The 20,360-nt window shown below is 40.9% G+C and overlaps 1 protein-coding gene across 1 annotated transcript in view; it reads left to right on the forward strand.

Annotated features, from left to right (window-relative positions):
* The window catches only part of NCKAP5 (NCK associated protein 5), a 906,569-nt gene that overhangs the window by 454,578 nt on the left and 431,631 nt on the right, over positions 1-20,360 (forward strand). The window contains exon 4 of the mRNA XM_052635984.1: positions 18,006-18,139. Within this exon, the coding sequence (XP_052491944.1) occupies positions 18,006-18,139 (134 nt within the window). The remainder of the gene's footprint in view (positions 1-18,005; positions 18,140-20,360) is intronic.

Here is a 20,360-nt window from a genome sequence, read left to right on the forward strand (position 1 = left end):
CTGCTTTTTAATATGGTGTCTAGGTTGGTCATAACTTTCCTTCCCAGGAGCAAGCGTCTTTTAATTTCATGGCTGCAATTACCAACCACAGTGATTTTGGAGCCCAGAAAAATAAAGTCAGCCACTGTTTCCACTGTTTCCTCATCTATTTGCCATGAAGTGATGGGACTGGATGCCATGATCTTCGTTTTCTGAATGTTGAGCTTTAAGCCAACTTTTTCACTCTCCTCTTTCACTTTCATCAAGAGGCTCTTTAGTTCTTCTTCACTTTCTGCCATAAGAGTGGTGTCATCTGCATATCTGAGGTTATTGATATTTCTCCCGGCAATCTTGATTCCAGCTTGTGCTTCCTCTAGCCCAGCCGTTTCTCATGATGTACTCTGCATATAAGTTAAATAAGCAGGGTGACAATATACAACCTTGACGTACTCCTTTTCCTATTTGGAACCAGTCTGTTGTTCCATGTCCAGTTCTAACTAGTGCTTCCTTACCTGCAAACAGTTTTTTCAAGAGGCAGGTCAGGTGTTTGGTATTCCTATCTCTTTCAGAATTTTCCAGTTTATTGTGATCCACACAGTCAAAGGCTTTGACATAGTCAATAAAGCAGAAATCGATGTTTTTCTGGAACTCTCTTGCTTTTTTGATGATCCAGCAGGTGTTGGCAATTTGATCTCTGGTTCTTCTGCCTTTTCTAAATCCAGCTTTAACATCTGGAAGTTCACAGTGCATGTATTGCTGAAGCCTGGCTTGGAGAATTTTGAGCATTACTTTAATAGAGTGTGAGATGAGTGCCATTGTGCAGTAGTTTGAGCATTCTTTGGCATTGCCTTTCTTTGGGATTGAAATGAAAACGGACCTTTTCCAGTCCTGTGGCCACTGCTGAGTTTTCCAAATTTGCTGACATATTGAATGAAGCACTTTCACAGCATCATCTTCCAGGATTTGAAATAGCTCAACTGGAATTCCATCCACTAGCTTTGTTTGTAGTGATGCTTCCTAAGGCCTACCTGACTTCACATTCCAGGATGTCCGGCTCTAGGTGAGTGTGAGTAATCACACCTTCATGATTTTCTGGTAGTAAAGATCTTTTTTGTACATTTCTGTGTATTCTTGCCACCTGTTCTTAATATCTTCTGCTTCTGTTAGTTCCATACCATTTCTGTCCTTTATTGAGCCCATCTTTGCATGAAATGTTTCCTTGGTATCTCTAATTTTCTTGAAGAAATCTCTAGTCTTTCACATTCTATTGTTTTCCTCTATTTCTTTGCACTGAGCACTGAGGAAGGCTTTATCATCTCTCCTTGCTATTCTTTGGAACTCTGCACTCTGGGTAGTCTTAAAACATTTCAGTATACATCGGATGTTGATTGGTGAACACATGGCAATATCTGTGATTGTCTAGATAGCAATTAATAAGCAAATCTAAGCAGTTTTGATTATTGGGTTTTACTGCCATGCTTTATGTGTATGTCATTGAATCAAATGTACTTTTCTAATGATCTATTTACTTAAAATCCCCTTTGCACAGTATATAGCTTTTTTGCCAGAGTCCACATTTCTTCAATGAATTCATTTATTTTTTTCATGAATACCCACGAATATTTAACCCAGGGCCCTTCGCTAATGGCGTTTTGTTCATTTTTCAGTATCTTTTAGATTCTTTAACCTTCCAAGAGTGTTAATATTTTTCCTTTAACTCTTTGGTTGTAAAATGTTGTTCAAAAAGAATATTATATTTTGAATACATTTCAAGAAATCTTTTGAAATGGAAACATAGTGAATGCCTTTCTATATAGTATCATGTGCCGTTGAGCATCATATCAGTGCAGAATACCTCTAGATGACACGAGGCCTCGTGTCACTCACTAAGCAGGGCTTACACAGAATGCCTGGAGCATATGTGGGAGGTGCTTCTCTTACTCCCGTGCGTCTTCACCTAGCACATGGCCATACGAGATGGCACTAGAACTTTCACAGCAAGTAAACTCCTTTTTTAAAATTTATTTCTTTTCAATTGAAGGATAATTGCTTTACAATATTGATTTGATTTCTGTCATACATCACCATGAATTAGCCATAGGTGTATATATGTCTCCTCTCTCTTAAACTTCCCTCCTGCCTCCTACCCCTTCCCGCCCCTCTAGATTGTTATAGAGCCCTGGTGTGAGTTTCCTGAGTCATGTAGCGAATTTCCATTCACTGTCTATTTTACATGTGGTGATATATATGCGTCCATGCTACTTTCTCCATTCATCTTTCCCTTTCCTTCCTCCGCTCAAACGCCCTTCGTCTGTGTCTCCTTTGCTGCCCTGCAAATAGGTTCATTAGCACCGTCTTTCTAGTTTCCATATATATGTGTTAATATACTGTGACTCTTCTGTAACTAAGTTTGCCAGTAGTATCACCCACGCATGTAACTAGAATCACTAAATATAATTAGACCTTGGATAGAGGTATTTCTTGGCTTTCTGTATTTGCAATGAAGTGTTAATATTTTAATATTAACTCCTGGCGTTTTGGCACATCACAGATCAGGCCACCTGTTTAAGATGATACTAGGTAATGAAACTGAAAAATAATGTCTTTCAGGAAGTCCAAACACAATGTTATATGCATTCTAATTAACATTTGTGATAAAGTTGGTCTCTAGGTTCTTACATTAAAATATAATTTAAATGGTACTTCCCTTCAGAATTAATGTTCGGTCTGCTTTAAAAAAAACACATTTTTGAGCCTTTTAAGAGAAATATGTAACTGCGATATTTATTTAATATGTAGTAATCGTTAAAGATTAAAATGTCTAACAGTTCAGTCGCTCAGTTGTGTCTGACTCTTTGCGACCCCATGAATCACAGCACGCCAGGCCTCCCTGTCCATCACCAACTCCTGGAGTTCACTCAAACTCATGTCCGTCGAGTCGATGATGCCATCCAGCCATCTCATCCTCTGTTGTCCCCTTCTCCTCCTGTCCCCAATCCCTCCCCGCATCAGTCTTTTCCAATGGGTCAACTCTTCACTTTGCTGGCATATTGAGTGCAGCACTTTTACAGTGGCCGAAGTATTGGAGTTTCAGCTTTAGCATCGGTTGGTTGTTCCAAAGAACACTCAGGACTGATCTCCTTTAGGATGGACTGGTTGGACCTCCTTGCAGTCCAAGGGACTCTCAAGAGTCTTCTCCAACACCACAGTTCAAAAGCATCAATTCTTCAGTGCTCAGCTTTCTTCACAGTCCAACTTTCACATCCATACATGACCACTGGAAAAACCTTAGCCTTGACTAGACGGACCTTTGTTGGCAAAAAGTAATGCCTCTGCTTTTGAATATGCCATCTAGTTTGGTCATAACTTTCCTTCCAAGGAGTAAGCGTCTCTTAATTTCATAGCTGCAGTCACCATCCGCAGTAATTTTGGAGCCCAAAAAATTAAAGTCTAACACTGTTTCCACATCTAGTTCCTATGAAGTGATGGGACCAGATGCCATGATCTTAGTTTTCTGAATGTTGAGCTTTAAGCCAATTTTTCACTCTCCTCTTTCACTTTCATCAAGAGGCTCTTTAGTTTTTCTTCACTTTCTACCATAAGGGTGGTGTCATCTGCATATCTGAGGTTATTGATATTTCTCCCGGCAGTCTTGATTCCAGCTTGTGCTTCTTCCAGCCCAGCGTTTCTCATGGTGTACTCTGCATATAAGTTAAAAAAGCAGAGTGACAATATACAGCCCTGACATACTCCTTTTCCTGTTTGGAACCAGTCTATTGTTCCATGTCCCGTTCTAACTGTTGCTTCCTGACCTGCATATAGGTTTCTCAAGAGGCAGGTCAGGCGGTCTGGTATTCCCATCTCTTTCAGAATTTTCCACAGTTTATTGTGATCCGTACAATCAAAGGCCTTGGCATAGTCAGTGAAGCAGAAATAGATGTTTTTCTGGAACTCTTGCTTTTTTGATGATCCAGAGGATGTTGGCAATTTGATCTCTGGTTCTTCTACCTTTTCCAAATCTAGCTTGAACATCTGGAAGCTCACGGTTCACGTATTGCTGAAGCCTGGCTTGGAGAATTTTGAGCATTACTTTACTAGCGTGTAAGATGAGTGCAACTGTGTGATATGGACCTAACATAAGCAGAAGATGTTAAGAAGAGGTGGCAAGAATACACTGAAGAGCTGTACAAAAAAGATCTTCATGACTCTGATAATCACGATGGTGTGATCACTCACCTAGAGCCAGACATCCTGGAATGTGAAGTCAAGTGGGCCTTAGGAAGCATCACTATGAACAAAGCTAGTGGAGGTGATGGAATTCCAGTTGAGCTATTTCAAATCCTGAAAGATGATGCTGTGAAAGTGTTTCACTCAGTATGCCAGCAAATTTGGAAAACTCAGCAGTGGCCACAGGACTGGAAAAGGTCAGTTTTCATTCCAATCCCAAAGAAAGGCAATGCCAAAGAATGCTCAAACTGCTGCACAATTGCACTCATCTCACACGCTAGTAAAGTAATGCTCAAAATGCTCAGAATTTATCAAAAGTAATTATATTAGGTAATGTAAGCTGTATAGTTCCTGTTAGCCCTATCTTATTTTTATATGGAACTTTCAAGATTTTTCAGTGCTTTTCTTTACATTATTTTATTCATTCCTTACAGTGATATTGTGAAGTTGGATTGGGCGATTTTGCTCTCCCAAAAAGGCAGAAGAAGCAAGCTTAAAACAGTTATAGTTCAAGTTAAATCTGCTGTCCAAACCTTCTGGACTAGCAAGTGGTACAATTTAAACCAGTAGCTGGTAGCATTCACCATTCTCTATTTAAATATCTTCCCATTCTGTTATTCAGCCTCTTAGTTCAGTTTTTTATCCACATAATCGTCAGGTGATCTTTGCAAAATCTTTATTAGAGCCTATCACTCACTAGATTAAAATGTGGTAAAGAGTTACTGTTGTACTCTAGATATAATCTCACATTTTAATATGACCTTCTTGTTCCCCTGGCTCCTTCCACCTGTATCATATGTCACTCTGTCCCCTTGCTCACCAGGCTCCAGGCACACTGAACTTCTCTTTGTTCTTTTCACATGTAACTAAAGACTTTCTACTTGCTACTCATTCTGCCTATAGGACTGATCCCTTTTCTTTACCAAGTAACTCCCGGTCATCACAGAGGCCTCAGTTTGTATATTAATTCCTCAGAGAAGCCTTTCCCTAACATAGTGAACAAAATCAGTTCCTCTGGCTGTCATCTTTCAGCAAACCCTTAATTATCCATCAGTTTATATTGATATATTTGTCTGTGTGATAGTTCATGTAGTACCTGCCATGTCCACTAGTGACTAAGTCTACTGCAGCCAGGAATAGTGTCTTTTGGATTCTTGGCTTGTCTCATCTAGTGTCTGGCACATAGTACCTGTTCAGTAAACATTTATGGTCTAAGTTAATTAATATGTCCATGAGCGTGTGTGTATAGCTTTTTTTTTTAAGAAGAGTTGTATTAAATTAGGAAATAATGTCAGTACCTATAGATTTTTCTCCATTTCCTGGTAACATACAGTTAGGAGGGTTTTTTGATACTCAAAACAATTTAAGCAACTCAGGAAAATTAGCAAAATAAGAGTTAAAAAAAATAAAATGAGTTACCCAGGGGAATGGTGGCATCTCCCTTGCTGGAGGTTTAGTTAGAGGATAGTGATTGAGGAAATTTAAGACTATGTGAAGGCTATGAGATAAAGATGTGATCAAAAGACTTGGAATTAAGAGAGTTTTCTTGGGACTTCTCTGAAAGTCCAGTGTTTTAGACTTTGCCTCCCAATGCAGGGGATGGTGGGTTTGATCCCCAGTCCCAGAGCTAAGATCCCATGTGCCTTGTGGCCAAAAAACCATAGCATAAAACAGAAGCAATATTGTAACAAACTCAATAAAGATTTTTTTAAAAAATGGTCCACAGTAAAACAAAAACTTAAAACAGTATGTAAAACACTTTCTTTTGGTTTTTATGCTTGATTCTGTGTTGAAGGTCCAACTATTTTCTTGTGCCCAGAGAAGGAAAGGAGAAGGAAATGGCAACCAGCTCCAGTATTCTTGCCTAGAGAGTTCCATGGACAGAGTAGCCTAGTGGGCTACATACAGTCCATGGGTCGCAAAAGCTGGACTCGACTGAGAGGCTAATACTTACTTACTTAAAGAGGAAAGGGCTTTGGAATCCTCCTCTTGATTCAGAGTTCTTTTTCTCCACCATGATATATAGCCCTGCTGTAATAGGACATATCTGTTTCTAAAAATCATTGCGCAGGGCTTGTAGGAAAAATGAAACCAGGGACACAATACCGAAAAATTGGAAGTGACACTTTAAAAAAATAGGCATCTAGTAAAAATGGCAGCTAAGTTTTACAGTGTTAAATGGTTAAGATATACAGAAATAACACCATAAATATGGCACTTGACCTTGAAAAGGACGTGCAGTTTGCTTGTGGGAGTGATCATGGGAAGGGGTGCAGCTCGTGAGTTATTGTGAAGCAGTGGAAAGAAGGCTGTGTGAGATCAGAGGGCAAGTGTTACCATCAGACGTGGATGGGGTGACTTATGACACACGTGGCGGGCTGAGGTATGGATTGAATGTTTCTAACTAGGTTCATTCAGGTGCAGTTTTCTGCGTTCACTTATGTTTCTCATGAATGAAATTGGGTCTAAGAGAGTAGCATCATCCTCAGACTGTCTGTCCATTGTGCTGGGATAAATTTGTCTTTTTAAAATATGCGTTAAAAGGTGATCTAAGATGGCATTGTGGGAAGATGCTGAACTCGCCTTCTCCCACAGACCCTCCAAAACTAGACTACATATGGAACAATTCCCTCTGAAAAATACTTCCAGACTAGCTTAACTTTTTCATCATATCAAGTGAGAAAAAGGCCCCATCGAGGTGGGTAGAAGCAGATACCTGACCCCGCCTTAAATCGCACACTCTGGCATGGTGACCCACAACTGGGAGGGAATTCATAAATCCTGAACTTCTCCCTCAGGAATGGGAAGTCTGTACCCCACGTCAGGCACCCCAACTCAGGACTTGCACCTGAGAGATGAGCCCCCAAAACATTGGGCTTTGAAAGCCAGTGAGGCTCATGATCATGAGACCCAAAGAGCTGTAGTGAACTGGAAAACCGCTCTTAAAGGACTCATTCACCCCAGGGCACAGCACAGAGGCAGCAGTTAGAAACACACCCAGACTGTGTGTGAAGATTGGTCTGCTGATCTTTAAATGTTTAAGTGCATGCCAGAGGGGAAGGGGCCTATTCAGATTCTGACTAGGAATGGAGGGACTGGCCAGTGGCATCCTTGTACTCTTCCTCTGCTTCACTAAAGCCTGCAGGCACCGTCTCTTTTCTTTAATTCTTGGAAGGTGGCATCTATGTGGTCTCTCCCTGCCAGCTCCTCAGTGCCAGTGTCTCAAGATGGGAGCTGTCACACACAGCTGGTGCTCTGGATTTTTATGTCTGGTATACAGTTTTCTGGCAGCAACCCAGGGGACCGCCCTTGGGCACCTGGCTCTAACAGTTTGCTTTCCTAGGTTCATGGGAGTATAACAAACACAGAGACAGTTCTTAGCAGGCTGCCACCCTCAGCGCACAGATAGCAGATTGTAACACCCCTGGTCTTTCTGAGGAGGCCCATTTCCTTGTCCAGAAGCTCCTGGCCTGGCACACTCCTAGCGACCCAGGGAAAGGCTCTCGAGATAAAGGCTGGTGGATAGTCTTCATCCTCTCACTGTCCCTCACTCTAGCTTTCTGGTATCTCCCAGAAAAGAGCTTGTACCCTTGTCTGGTACCCTCATTTCTGCAGCAGCCACAAAGGGACACCCCTATATCACCTGGCTCTAGAAGTCAGGAGGGCTTACACTTGTGGGTCTCACAGAATGATAACCACTGGAGAAAGCATTTTTAAATAGCTACCACTTGAGGGCACACCAAGAGGTAACAGACCCAGGAACTCAATCTTTCCGTGAAAGACTTATCAGCATAGCTGCAGTGTTAGGGGCATTCTTCTAATTAAACACACATCAAAGGACTGACTTTAAATCTTTCAAAGACCTTAGAGGGCAGATGCTCTCTTCACACTCTGTACTGTGCTCCAGAATGCCAGTGTCTCTTGGAAGATGGCTCTAACCTGTGTCTGGTGCCCCAGTTTTTGTGGGCATAGGAGATGCTCCTTGATTGCCTGGCTCTGGTAGCCAGAGGGGCTTGCATTGTGAAGTCCCACAGATCTGTAACAATTGGAGGCAGTTCTTAGACACTGCACAGACACTAGAGTGAAACACACATTTATTTAGTCTTTCTGTGAAAGAGGCCTATTTACTTATCCTGGAGCCTCAGCCTGAGGGACAGCTTCAGGTTACCACTCATCTAGAGGCTATGGCGGTAGTCTTGGGAACAGACACTAGTGACTTACAAATACATTCATCTGGAGCCCTGAATATTGCAACTGTTGCCCAGAGGACACGTCCAGAGGTCTGGAGCCAGCAGGGTTTACAGTTGCATTCCTGAAAGCTTCAATCATTTGCATATGTCAAAAGCTGCTGCCTGACGGGCCTGGCCTCTAAGCACCCTGACACTAGGTGCTGACTGAGATCTTTCCCTTTATAACGCTGACAGTTCTTGGCACACCACTGCTACCTGCAAGCCATTAAAAAATAATAAAGCAGACTACCTGGCCAATTACAAAGTTTCATGAGAAAGCCAAGATCTAGGGCAAGGAGGCCACTCCTTCAAGGTGGGGAGAGGCAAGTGTTTCACTTAACACACAGAAACAATCATAAAGAGTCAAGCAAAATAGAAAAACAGAAAAAATTTTCCAAATGAAAGAATAAGGTAAGACCTCAGGAAAAACCTAAGTGAAGTGGAGATGAGTAATTTACCCAGTAAAGGATTCAAAGTAGTGGTCATAAAGATGCTAACCAAACCTGGGAGAAGACTAGATGAACACAGTAAGAACATTGATGGAGATAGAAAAAAATAAGAAATTACCAAACAGAAGTCAGAGAGCTGAGGATTAAAATAACAAATGAAAAATACACTAGATCAGTTCATCAGCAGACTAGATGAAGCAGAAGGGATCAGTGATCTTGAAGACAGGGCAAAGGAATTCGTCTAAGCAGATCAGAGGAAAAAAAGAATTTGAAAAAAGGAAGATAGCTTAAGGGACTTATTAGACAACATCAAGCAGACTAACATGTCTACTCCAAGAAAAAAAAAATATCTCAAATAAACAACCTAACTTTATACCTTAAGGAACTAAAAAAAGATAAACCAACTAAGCTTTAAGTTCATAGCTGGAAAGATGTAACAAAGATCAGAGTGGAGGTAAATGATATCTAAAAGTTTCTAAACTCAAAAATGTTGACTAAAAAGACAACGGAAAATAGCAATGAAACGAAGAGGTGATTCTTTGAAAATAATGATTGACACGCCTTTAGCTAGTCTTACCAAGGAAAAAGAGAGGACTCAATTAAGTAAGAACCAGAAATGAAAGAGGAGATGTTACAATTCATACCACAGAGATACAAAGGATATTGATAGGTGACTGTGAAGAATTGTATGTCAACAAATTAGACAATCTAGAAGAAATTGGTGAATTCTGGAGACATACAACCTTCCAAGATTGAATCATGAAGAAACAGAAAAGCTAAATAGAGTGCTTACCAGGAAGAAATCGAATGAATAATCATCAACTTCCCAAAGAACAAAAATTTAAGACTGAATCCTACCAAACATTCAAGGAAGAATTAATACTAATCCTTCTCAAACTTAAAAAAAAAATAGAAAAAGAGGTAACATTTCCAAATTCATTTTAAAAGACCAGTATTATCATGATGCTAAAACCAGGCAAGAAAAGAAAAGAAAGAAAAGAAAATTACAGGGCCATAGCTTTGATGAACATAGAAGCAAAAATCCTCAACACAATCTTAGAGAACTGAGTACAGCAACGCACTGGAAGAGTCATATACCATGATCAAGTGAGATTTACTCCACAAGTCAAATTGAGTTCAGCATCTGCAAACCAGTCAACATGATACACCGTGTTATCAGGCTGAAGAATAAAAATCATATGATCATTTCAATCACCATAGAAAAAGCATGTAACAAAATTCAACATGTATTTATAATAAATACTCTCCACGGTGTAGATGGAGCATGCCTCAGCATAATAAAAGGCCATAAGTGACAAGCCTGTGATAATAGCTAATATTAATACTCAACAGTGAAAAGCTGAAAGTTTCTCTTCTAATATCAGAAGAACACAAAGATGTCCATTCTTGCCACTTTTATTTGGCATATTATTGAAAGTTTCAGCCAGAACAGTTATCAAGGAGAAATAAAAGTCATCCAAATTGGAAAGGAAGAAGTACACTGTCACTATTTGAAGAAGACATCATTTTATGTATCAAAAATTCCAAAAACTACCAAAAAAAAAAAACTGTTAAAAGTAATAAATTCAGTAAACTTTCGGGATACAAAGTCAGTATACAGAATTCCAGTTCATTCTTTTACACTAACAATAGACTATCAGAAATAGAAATTAAGGAAATAATCCCATTTACATACATCAAAAATAGTAAAATACCTATGGAATAATTTAACCAAGGAGTTGAAAGGCATATATGTTGAAAACTATAAGACACTAATGAATGTAACTGAAGGCACAAGTAAATGGAAAAATATACCAATTCTCATGGATTGGAAGAATTAATAATAAAATGTCTATAATACCGAAAGCAGTCTACAGATTCAATGCAATCCCTATTAAAATTCCAGTGACATTTTTCACAGATATGGAACAAGCAGTCCTAAAATTGGTATGAAAGTGCAAAGGCCCTGAATAGCTAAAGCAATCTTGAGAAAGAAGATTAAAGCTGGAGGCATCACGCTAAAATTATATTGTAAAGCTCTAGTAATTAAAACAGGATGGTATTGGCATAAACATAGACACATAGGTTAATGGAGTTAAATAGAGGCCTCACAAATATAGCCACATATACATGGTCAATAAAAAGCAGAGACATTACTTTGTTGATGAGGGTCGTATAGTCAGAGTTATGGTTTTTCCAGTAGTCATGTATGGATGTGAGAGTTGGACCATAAAGAAAGCTGAGCACCAAAGAATTGATGCTTTTGAGGTGTGGTGTTGGAGAAGACTCTTGAGAGTCCCTTGGACAGCAAGGAGGTCCAACCAGTCTATCCTAAAGGAAATCAATCCTGAATATTCATTGGAATGACTGATGCTGAAGCTGAAACTTTGACCACCTTATGTGAAGGACCAGCTCATTAGAAAACACCCTGATTCTGGGAAAGATTGAAGGCAAAAGGAGAAGGGGACAACAGAGGGATGAGATAGTTGAATGGCATCACTGACTGGATGGACATGAGTTTGAGCAAGCTCCGGGAGATGGTGAATTACAAGGAAGCCTGGTGTGCTGCAGTCCATGGGGTTGCAAAGAGTGGGACACAGCTGAGCGACTGAGCCAAAACAGCATGGTCAATAAATTTATGACAAGCTAAGTTTGTAAAATGGGGAGAGGATTTCTTAATAAATAGTTTTGGGGAAAATGAATATACACATGCAAAAGAATGAAACTAGACTACTGTTTTATAACGTGAACAAAAATTAACTCAAAAAGTATTAAAGGCCTAATGGAATGTATGTCTTGAAACCATCAGTTCAGTTCAGTTCTGTCTCTCAGTCACGTCCGACTCTTTGAGACCCCATGAACTGCAGCACGCCAGGCCTCCCTGTCCATCACCAACTCCCGGAGTTCACTCAAACTCATGTCCATCGAGTCGGTGATGCCATCCAGCCATCTCATCCTCTGTCGTCCTGTTCTCCTCCTGCCTCCAATCTTTCCCAGCATCAGAGTCTTTTCCAATGAGTCAACTCTTCACATGAGGTGGCCAAAGTATCGGAGTTTCAGCTTTAGCATCAGTCCTTCCAATGAACACCCAGGACTGATCTCCTTTAGGATGGACTGGTTGGACCTCCTTGCAGCCCAAGGGACTCTCGAGTCTTCTCCAACACCACAGTTCAAAAACATCAATTCTTTGGTGCTCAGCTTTCCTTAAAGTCCAACTCTCACATCCATACATGACTACTAGAAAAACTATAGTTTTGAGTAGATGGACCTTTGTTAGCAAAGGAATATCTCTGCTTTTTAATATGCAGTCAAGGTTGGTCATAACTTTCCTTCCAAGGAGTAATCATCTTTTAATTTTATGGCTGCAATCACCATCTGCAGTGATTTTGGAGCCTAAAAAAATAAAGTCTGACACCGTTTCCACTGTTTCCCCATCTAATTCCCATAAAGTGATGGGACCAGATGCCATGATCTTCATTTTCTGAATGTTGAGCTTTAAGCCAACTTTTTGACTCTCTTTCACTTTCATCAAGAGGCTAGTTCTCTGCACTTTCTGCCATAAGGGTGGTGGTGTCTGCATATCTGAGGTTATTGATATTTCTCTCAGCAATCTTGATTCCAGTCTGTGCTTCTTCCAGCCCAGCGTTTCTCATGATGTACCCTGAATATAAGTTAAAAAAGCAGGGTGACAGTATACAGATTTCTCAAGAGGCAGGTCAGGTGGTCTGGTATTCCCATCTCTTTCAGAATTTTCCACAGTTTATTGTGATCCACACAGTGAAAGACTTTGACATAGTCAATAAAACAGAAATAGATGTTTTTCTGGGACTCTCTTGCTTTTTTGATGATCCAGGAAATGTTGGCAATTTGATCTCTGGTTCCTCTGCCTTTTCTAAAACCAGCTTGGACATCAGGAAGTTCACGGTTCATGTATTGCTGAAGCCTGGCTTGGAGAATTTTGAGCATTACTTTACTAGCATGTGAGATGAGTGCAATTGTGTGGTAGTTTGAGCATTCTTTGGGATTGCCTTTCTTTGGGATTAGAATGAAAACTGACATTTTCCAGTCCTGTGGCCACTGCTGAGTTTTCCAAATTTGCTGGCATATTGAGTGCAGCACTTCCACAGCATCATCTTTCAGGATTTGAATCAGCTCAACTGGAATTCCATCACCTCCACTAGCTTTGTTTGTAGTGATGCTTTCTAAGGCCCACTTGACTTCACATTCCAGGAAGTCTGGCTCTAGGTGAGTGATCACACCGTCATGATTATCAGGGTCATGAAGATCTTTTTTGTACACTTCTGTGTATTCTTGCCAACTCCTCTTAATATCTTTTGCTTCTGTTAAGTGAAGTTGCTCAATCGTGTCCGACTCTTTGTGACCCCATGGACTACATGTAGCCTACCAGGCTCCTCTGTCCGTGGGATTTTTCCAGGCAATAGTACTGAAGTGGATTGCCATTTCCTTCTGCAGGGGATCTTCCGACCCAGGGATTGAACCCGGGTCTCCCTCATTGTAGACAGACGCTTAACCATCTGAGCCACCAGGGAAGTCTGTTATGTCCATATCGATTTTGTCCTTTATTGTGCCCATCTTTGCATGAAATGTTCCCTTGTTATCTCTAATTTTCTTGAAGAGATCTCTAGTCTCCCATTCTATTGTTTTCCTCTGTTTCTTTGCATTGAACACTGAGGAAGGCTTTCTTATCTCTCCTTGCTCTTCTTTGGAACTCTGCTTTCGAATGGAAATGCTGCTGCTGCTAAGTCATGTCAGTCATGTCTGACCCTGTGCGACCCCATAGACGGCAGCCCAGCAGGCTCCCATTCCTGGGATTCTCCAGGCAAGAATATGGAGTGGGTTGCCATTTCCTTCTCCAGTATATGAAAGGGAAAAGTGAAAGTGAAGTTGCTCAGTCATGTCCAACTCTTCGTGACCCCATTGACTGCAGCCTACCAGGCTCCTCTGTCCATGGGATTTCCCAGGTAAGAGTACTGGAGTGGGTTGCCATTGCCCTCTCCTTCAAATGGATATATCTTTCCTTTTCTCCTTTGCCTTTCACTTCTCTTCTTTTCACAGCTATTTGTAAGGCCTCCTCATACAACCATTTTGCCTTTTTCCATTTCTTTTTCTTGGCGATAGTCTTGATCCCTGTCTCCTATACAGTGTCACAAACCTCCGTCCATAGTTCATCAGGCACTCTGTCTATCAGATCTAATCCCTTGAATCTATTTTTCAGTTCCACTGCATAATAATAAGGGATTTGATTTAGGTGATATCTGAATGTTCTAGTGGTTTTCTGTACTTTCTTCAATTTAAGTCTGAATTTGGCAATAAGGAGTTCATGATCTGAGCCACAGTCAGCTCCCAGTCTTGTTTTTGGTGATTGTATACAGCTTCTCCATCTTTGGTTGCAAAGAATATGATCAATCTGATTTCAGTATTGACCATCTGGTGATGTCCATGCATAGAGTCTTCTCTTGTGTTGTTGGAAGAGGGTGTTTGTATGACCAGTGCGTTCTTTTGGCGAAACTCCATTAGCCTTTGCCCTGCTTCATTCTGTACTCCAAGGCCAAGTTTGTTTGGTACTCCAGGTATTTCTTGAATTCCTACTTTTGCATTCCAGTCCCCTATAATGAAAAGGACATCTTTTTCGGGTGTTAGTTCTAGAAGGTCTTATAGATCTTCACAGAACCATTCAACTTCAGCTTCTTCAGCATTACTTGTCGGGGCATAGACTTGGATTACCGTAGTATTGAATGGTTTGCCTGGAAAAGAACAGAGATCATTCTGTTGTTTTTGAGACTGCATTCAAGTACTGCATTTCAGATTCTTTTGTTTGCTATGAGGGCTACTCCATTTCTTCTAAGTGATTCTTGCCCATAGTAGTAGATATTAAATTCACCCATTCCAGTCCATTTTAGTTTGCTGATTCCTTAAATGTTGATGTTTACTCTTGCCATCTCCTGTTCGACACTTCCAATTTACCTTGATTCATGGACCTAACATTCCAGGTTCCTATGCAATATTGCTCTTTACAGCATCAGACTTTACTTCCATCACCAGTCACATCCACAGCTGGGTGTTGTTTTTACTTGGGCTCCATCTCTTCATTCTTTCTGGAGTTATTTCTCCACTGATCTCCAGTAGCATATTGGGCACCTACCGACCTTTGGAGTTCATCTTTCATTGTCATATCTTTTTGCCTTTTCATACTGTTCATGGGGTTCTCAAGTCAGGAATACTGAAGTGGTTTACCATTCTCTTCTCCAGTGGACCACGTTCTGTCAGACCTCTCCACCATGACCCATTCATCCTGGGTGGCCCTACAGGGCGTGGCTCATAGTGTCACTGAGTTAGTCAAGGCTGTGGTCCTTGTGATCAGATTGGTTAGGTTTCTGTGATTGTGGTTTTCAGTCTGTCTTCCCTCTGATGGAGAAGGATAAGAGGCTTATGGGAGCTTCCTGATGGTAGAGACTGATTGAGGGGGGAATGGGTCTCATTCTGATGGGTGGGCCATGCTCAGTAAAACTTTAATCCATTTTTATGCTGATGGGTAGGGCTGTGTTCCCTCCCTTTATTTACCTGGGGCCGCCTAGACAGCATATTAAAAAGCAGAGACATTTCTTTGCCAACAAAGGTCCATCTAGTCAAAGCTGTGGTTTTTCCAGTAGTCATGTATGGATGTACGAGTTGGACTTTTAGGAAAGCTGAGCACCAAAGAACTGATGCTTTTGAACTGTGGTGTTGGAGAAGACTCTTGAGAGTCCCTTGGACAGCAAGGAGATCCAACCAGTCCATCCTAAAGGAAATCAGTCCTGAATATTCGTTGGAATGACTGCTGCTGAAGCTGAAACTCTAATACTTTGGCCACCTTATTGGAAGAACTGACTGATCCATAAAGACTCTGATGCTGGGAAAGATTGAAGGTGGGAGGAGAAGGGTACAACAGAGGATGTGATGGTTGGATGGCATCACCAACTCAATGGACATGAGTTTGAGTAAACTCTGGGAGTTGATGATGGACAGGGAGGCCTGGCATGCTGCACTCTATGGGTCGCAAAGAGTTGGGGACAGCTAAGTGACTAAAGTGAACTGAAACTGTGGTGGAGGTAATGAAGATAATGGTGACCTCCTTCAAAAGGCCCACGTATGCACTGCTACACTCAGTGCCCCCAGCCCTGCAGCAGGCTACCGCTGACCCATGCCTTCACCGGAGACTCCTGGACACTCACGGGCGAGTCTGGGTCAGTCTCTTGTGGGGTCACTGCTCCTTTCTCCCAGGTCCTGGTGCTCACAAGGTTCTGTGACCCCCAAGCATCTGTTTCCCCATCCTGTGTAAGTTCTGGCGGCTCTGTGATGGGGTTAATGGCAGTGTCCTCCAAGAAGGCCTATGGCACCCTCTGGTTTACCACACCCAGAGCCTTTGCCCCTGCAACAGTGTACTGCTGACCCGTACCTCCACAGGAGACACTCAAACACAGTTCTGTCTTAGTCTCTGTGGGGTCTCTGGGTCCTGGTGCACACAAGGTTTGTTTGAGCCCTCTGAGCCTCTCTGGTGTGTATACAGTTTGACTTTAAACATGATTTCTCCCCTCTTACCATCTTACTGGGGCTTCTCCTTTGCCCTTGGGCGTGGGGTTATCTCCTCAAAGTCTTTCCAGCACCACGTAGCAGCAGCTCCCGACCGAATAGAGCAGGCTTCTTACACAGAAGAGAGAATGTAGTCAAAGTTGCTGAGGCACAGAGTGTGAAGTATTTTTAGAGGACCTTGATTCTTTTCCAGAAATGGTCTGTTTCATTCATGGCCCTCAGAAGAATTTTTTTTTTTCCTTGAATGATACAGTGGATCAAGTTTTTCTGGGTAATTCAATGTACAGAGTCGTAGTGTTTGATTTATTTAAAGATTCAAATCTCTGCTTCCATTCTTTCCCTTGAAGAATGTAGGTCCCTCATAATCAGGCATTGTCTTTGATTTTCCTTCTTGATTATATATGCTGTACACAAAGTGCTTAATTTAGTAATATACATAACCATAATAGCATGACATGCTTTAAAAAAAGAAAAGGCAGCAACAACAGCAAAACAAAAACAAAAAAAGTTGTTAGTTTTAGCTGAGTCTATAATGTCAGGATCTGAGCATGTGTGCTTTTTAACTGTTCCTGAAGTGCGATTTTGCTGAACCATTTATCCTGGGTCATCCAGTCCCTCTTTTTAACACCTGATGTCCATTTGTGAGGAGCTCATTTTCTGGGATTACAAATAAGCCACTTTATTTGTAATTTATAAATTGTAATCACTGGTTTGTGATTTAACCAGTTTCCATCTGTGAAAATCTAATTGGGCAAATTCAAAATAGTTCTTTAACCTTATCCTCATCAGCTCCATGGTATAATTAGGTTGGAATGTCTGTATATAACACAGAAATATTCCCTTTAAAGTATTACCAGAGATTGAAGAGATGAAATCATTCTCAACAATCACCAATAAACTTTACTCATTATTACTCAAATTGATATGCATATGCTGCTGTTGCTAAGTCACTTCAATTGTGTCCGACTCTGTGCAACCCCACAGACGGCAGCCCACCAGGCTCCGCCCTCCCTGGGATTCTCCAGGCAAGAACACTGGAGTGGGTTGCCATTTCCTTTTCCAATGCATGAAAGTGAAAAGTGAAAGGGAAGTCGCTCAGTCGTGTCCGACTCTTTGCAACCCCATGGACTGCAGCCCACCAGGCTCCTCCATCCATGGGATTTTCCAGGCAAGAGTATTGGAGTGGGGTGCCATTGCCCAGTATGGCATTATTCAGTCATCAGTCTTCATCTCTGTCTAGGAAGCCACCTGGTTTGGTGGAAATCATTCAGGCATTGGAGTCAAATCAGCCAGGATTGAATACTTATTACCTTGTTTGTTTTTACGACAAACTACTTTGATGTCTTGGATCCTTGGTTTCCTAGATAACAAGAGTTTAATACTAGAACCTACTTTATGAGGTTGCAATGAGGATGAAATTAATACATAAAGTCCAAGGTAGCATTTAATAACCGAAAGTAACTACGAATTATTTTTTAGTAATATTTAAGAAACACATTCTTAAAAGCCATCCCCTGTGTGCCTTTTGCAGCATGAGAAGCTGATCCATGAATTGGAAGAGGAGAGACACTTGCGTCTTCAGAGTGAGAAGCGCTTGCAGGAGGTGACACTGGAGTCTGAGCGCAACAGAATTCAGATGCGCGGCCTGCAGCAGCAGTTCTCCAGGTACTGTTCTGTCCGGAGCATCTTGCTTCCTGAGGTGCATTGCTCCCCCTACCAGTTACACCTTTGCTTGTATTTCCACTGTGCAAGCTCGTGTTACATTTGAGAAGCTAATGACCAACAGTTTAGCTTCTAGCCAAGCCATCCAATTGCATTTGAACCAATATTCTGGAGCTTTCCATCTGTACCTCAGACTTGAATTTCTTGAGCTTAGTTATCTTTTCTTCCCTAATGGCTTTTCAGAGTATCTTTCCAAAGTAAGATGAGTGGGTTGTGTGGCCTGCAGGTGTGATCTGGGAAAGCCCCGCCAGGAGGATGCAGTTTTACTGGGCTTATCGTCCAGTTTTCAGGTAGAGAGAGCGTGAATCTCCCAGCAAACTCTTACTCCTTATTTAGAGTGATATTTAGAATCTGTTAAAATTATAATCATCATTTTTCCTTTAAAAAAGAAAACTTTAATTCGAAACAATTTGGCAAAAGTAACTCTTTGGTTTAATGTCAGCACAGTAAAAAAGCTTTCAACGTTCAAATATGGTTAATACAAGGCCAGGTAAAGTTTCAACCTATTATTTAAAATCTCTTCAGTTTCACAGAAGAAACAGAAACTTGTGCAATTACAGTCCTAGAATCAGATCTAGGCACCCTATGAGGGACTTTGCTTTCATTTTTGTGAGTTTTACTTTACTTTGCAAAAACCAGGAAAATAATTTTTAACTCTTTTCTCCCTCATGAGGCTGTCTCAGATTCAAATTTAAAAAGTTGCCCTAAGATTTTCTTCAGCAAGCTCTGTCTTGCCTTGGATTTACCATTGGGATTTGAATAAAATTGGTGATGGATAATTTTGCTTCCTCATCATGAGGCTTTTATATTGGTAACAGTTTTATCTGGGTTGCAGGAAGAATTGAGCCTTTAGATGATTTATCTCATGGTGGCTCGTACCATGAATGTGGGCGATTTTGGTTTAGAGGCATCTTGGAGAAATAGGGTAGAAAGGATGGATGACTCCTGTGTGTTCAGAGTCATAATTTAACACCCTGCTCAACTCTTGGAGCCCATGGTAATACAGGTGCTGTAGAAATGCACCAATCAATACTTTAACAAATGCATGTCCCACCCCTCACAGGCTATTACTTACATAGCCTTGTGCTCAATTTTTCATTGTGTTTGATGGCAACTCTCGCTTTATGTCTCCCACCTTGAAATAATAGCTCCTCCCCCACCCCCTGAAGCAACTTTGAAACAAGTACCGCTTTGTAATACTTGCCATTTTAATGATATAAGAAAGGAGGGTGCAGATTGTGCTACCCTTGTACCATCTAATTGAGATGTCTCTGTATTCAAGCTATTGATTTACAGGACGTGAGGCATCGGCACAGTAAATTATTTTCTTATGATGCCAGGCGATCTGCTATAAATCAGATGACAATCCCATACAGATTTGAGTTGCACAAGAGTGGATGCTACATCCTAGGCTGAAAAAGAAGATAATTATTTGCAAAACAAATAGTGGTTTGTTTTACATACTGCTTTTGTGAAGATTTTTTTCCCTCAATATAATCAGTTTTCTTGGTAAGCTTCTTTGACACTGAAAGTTCAAGGCCAGTTATAGCCAGACAACTAATGTAAATCAGCAAAAGATGGGGGAGAAAGCATATGTAAGAGAGAAGATAATTACAGAATAATTCAAGTAGACGCACCAAACCACTGCTGATGGCCTTTCACATTTTAAACTTTGGTCTGTACGATGTCTCTAGTTAGGCTTATTTAAACAGCCCTGTTACTGTACTCTAAGTCTTTATAAAATCCTCACCACTACAAAACATGTCTAGAGCACATCACCCTGAGACATTTGTTGCTACTGTTCAGTCGCTAAGTCGTGTCTGACTCTTTGTGACCCCATGAACTGCATTATACCAGCTTGGGACATGGTCAGTATCCAAATGCTCACGTAAATAAATTCTATAATTCAAATAATTGTATTGAATTTAAAACTTTAATAGTCAACAAGTCTTTTTAGTACATGATGATATCCAGGGTATACTGTAGACATACTTCGGGGATTGTTCATGGGGTGAGTTTATTTTTAAAAATAATGTAATGGTCTCTCTTTTCAAAGGATATGATGTAACTTACAATCAAAGGCAGTTTTACAATAAGACTATTAAAATAAGAACAGAAAATGAAGACCACGAAAGGGAAGCATGCTTTCTGAGAGTGGGCATTT

The sequence above is a fragment of the Budorcas taxicolor genome, chromosome 2 (assembly GCF_023091745.1).
Source record: "Budorcas taxicolor isolate Tak-1 chromosome 2, Takin1.1, whole genome shotgun sequence".
Lineage (NCBI taxonomy): Eukaryota > Metazoa > Chordata > Mammalia > Artiodactyla > Bovidae > Budorcas > Budorcas taxicolor.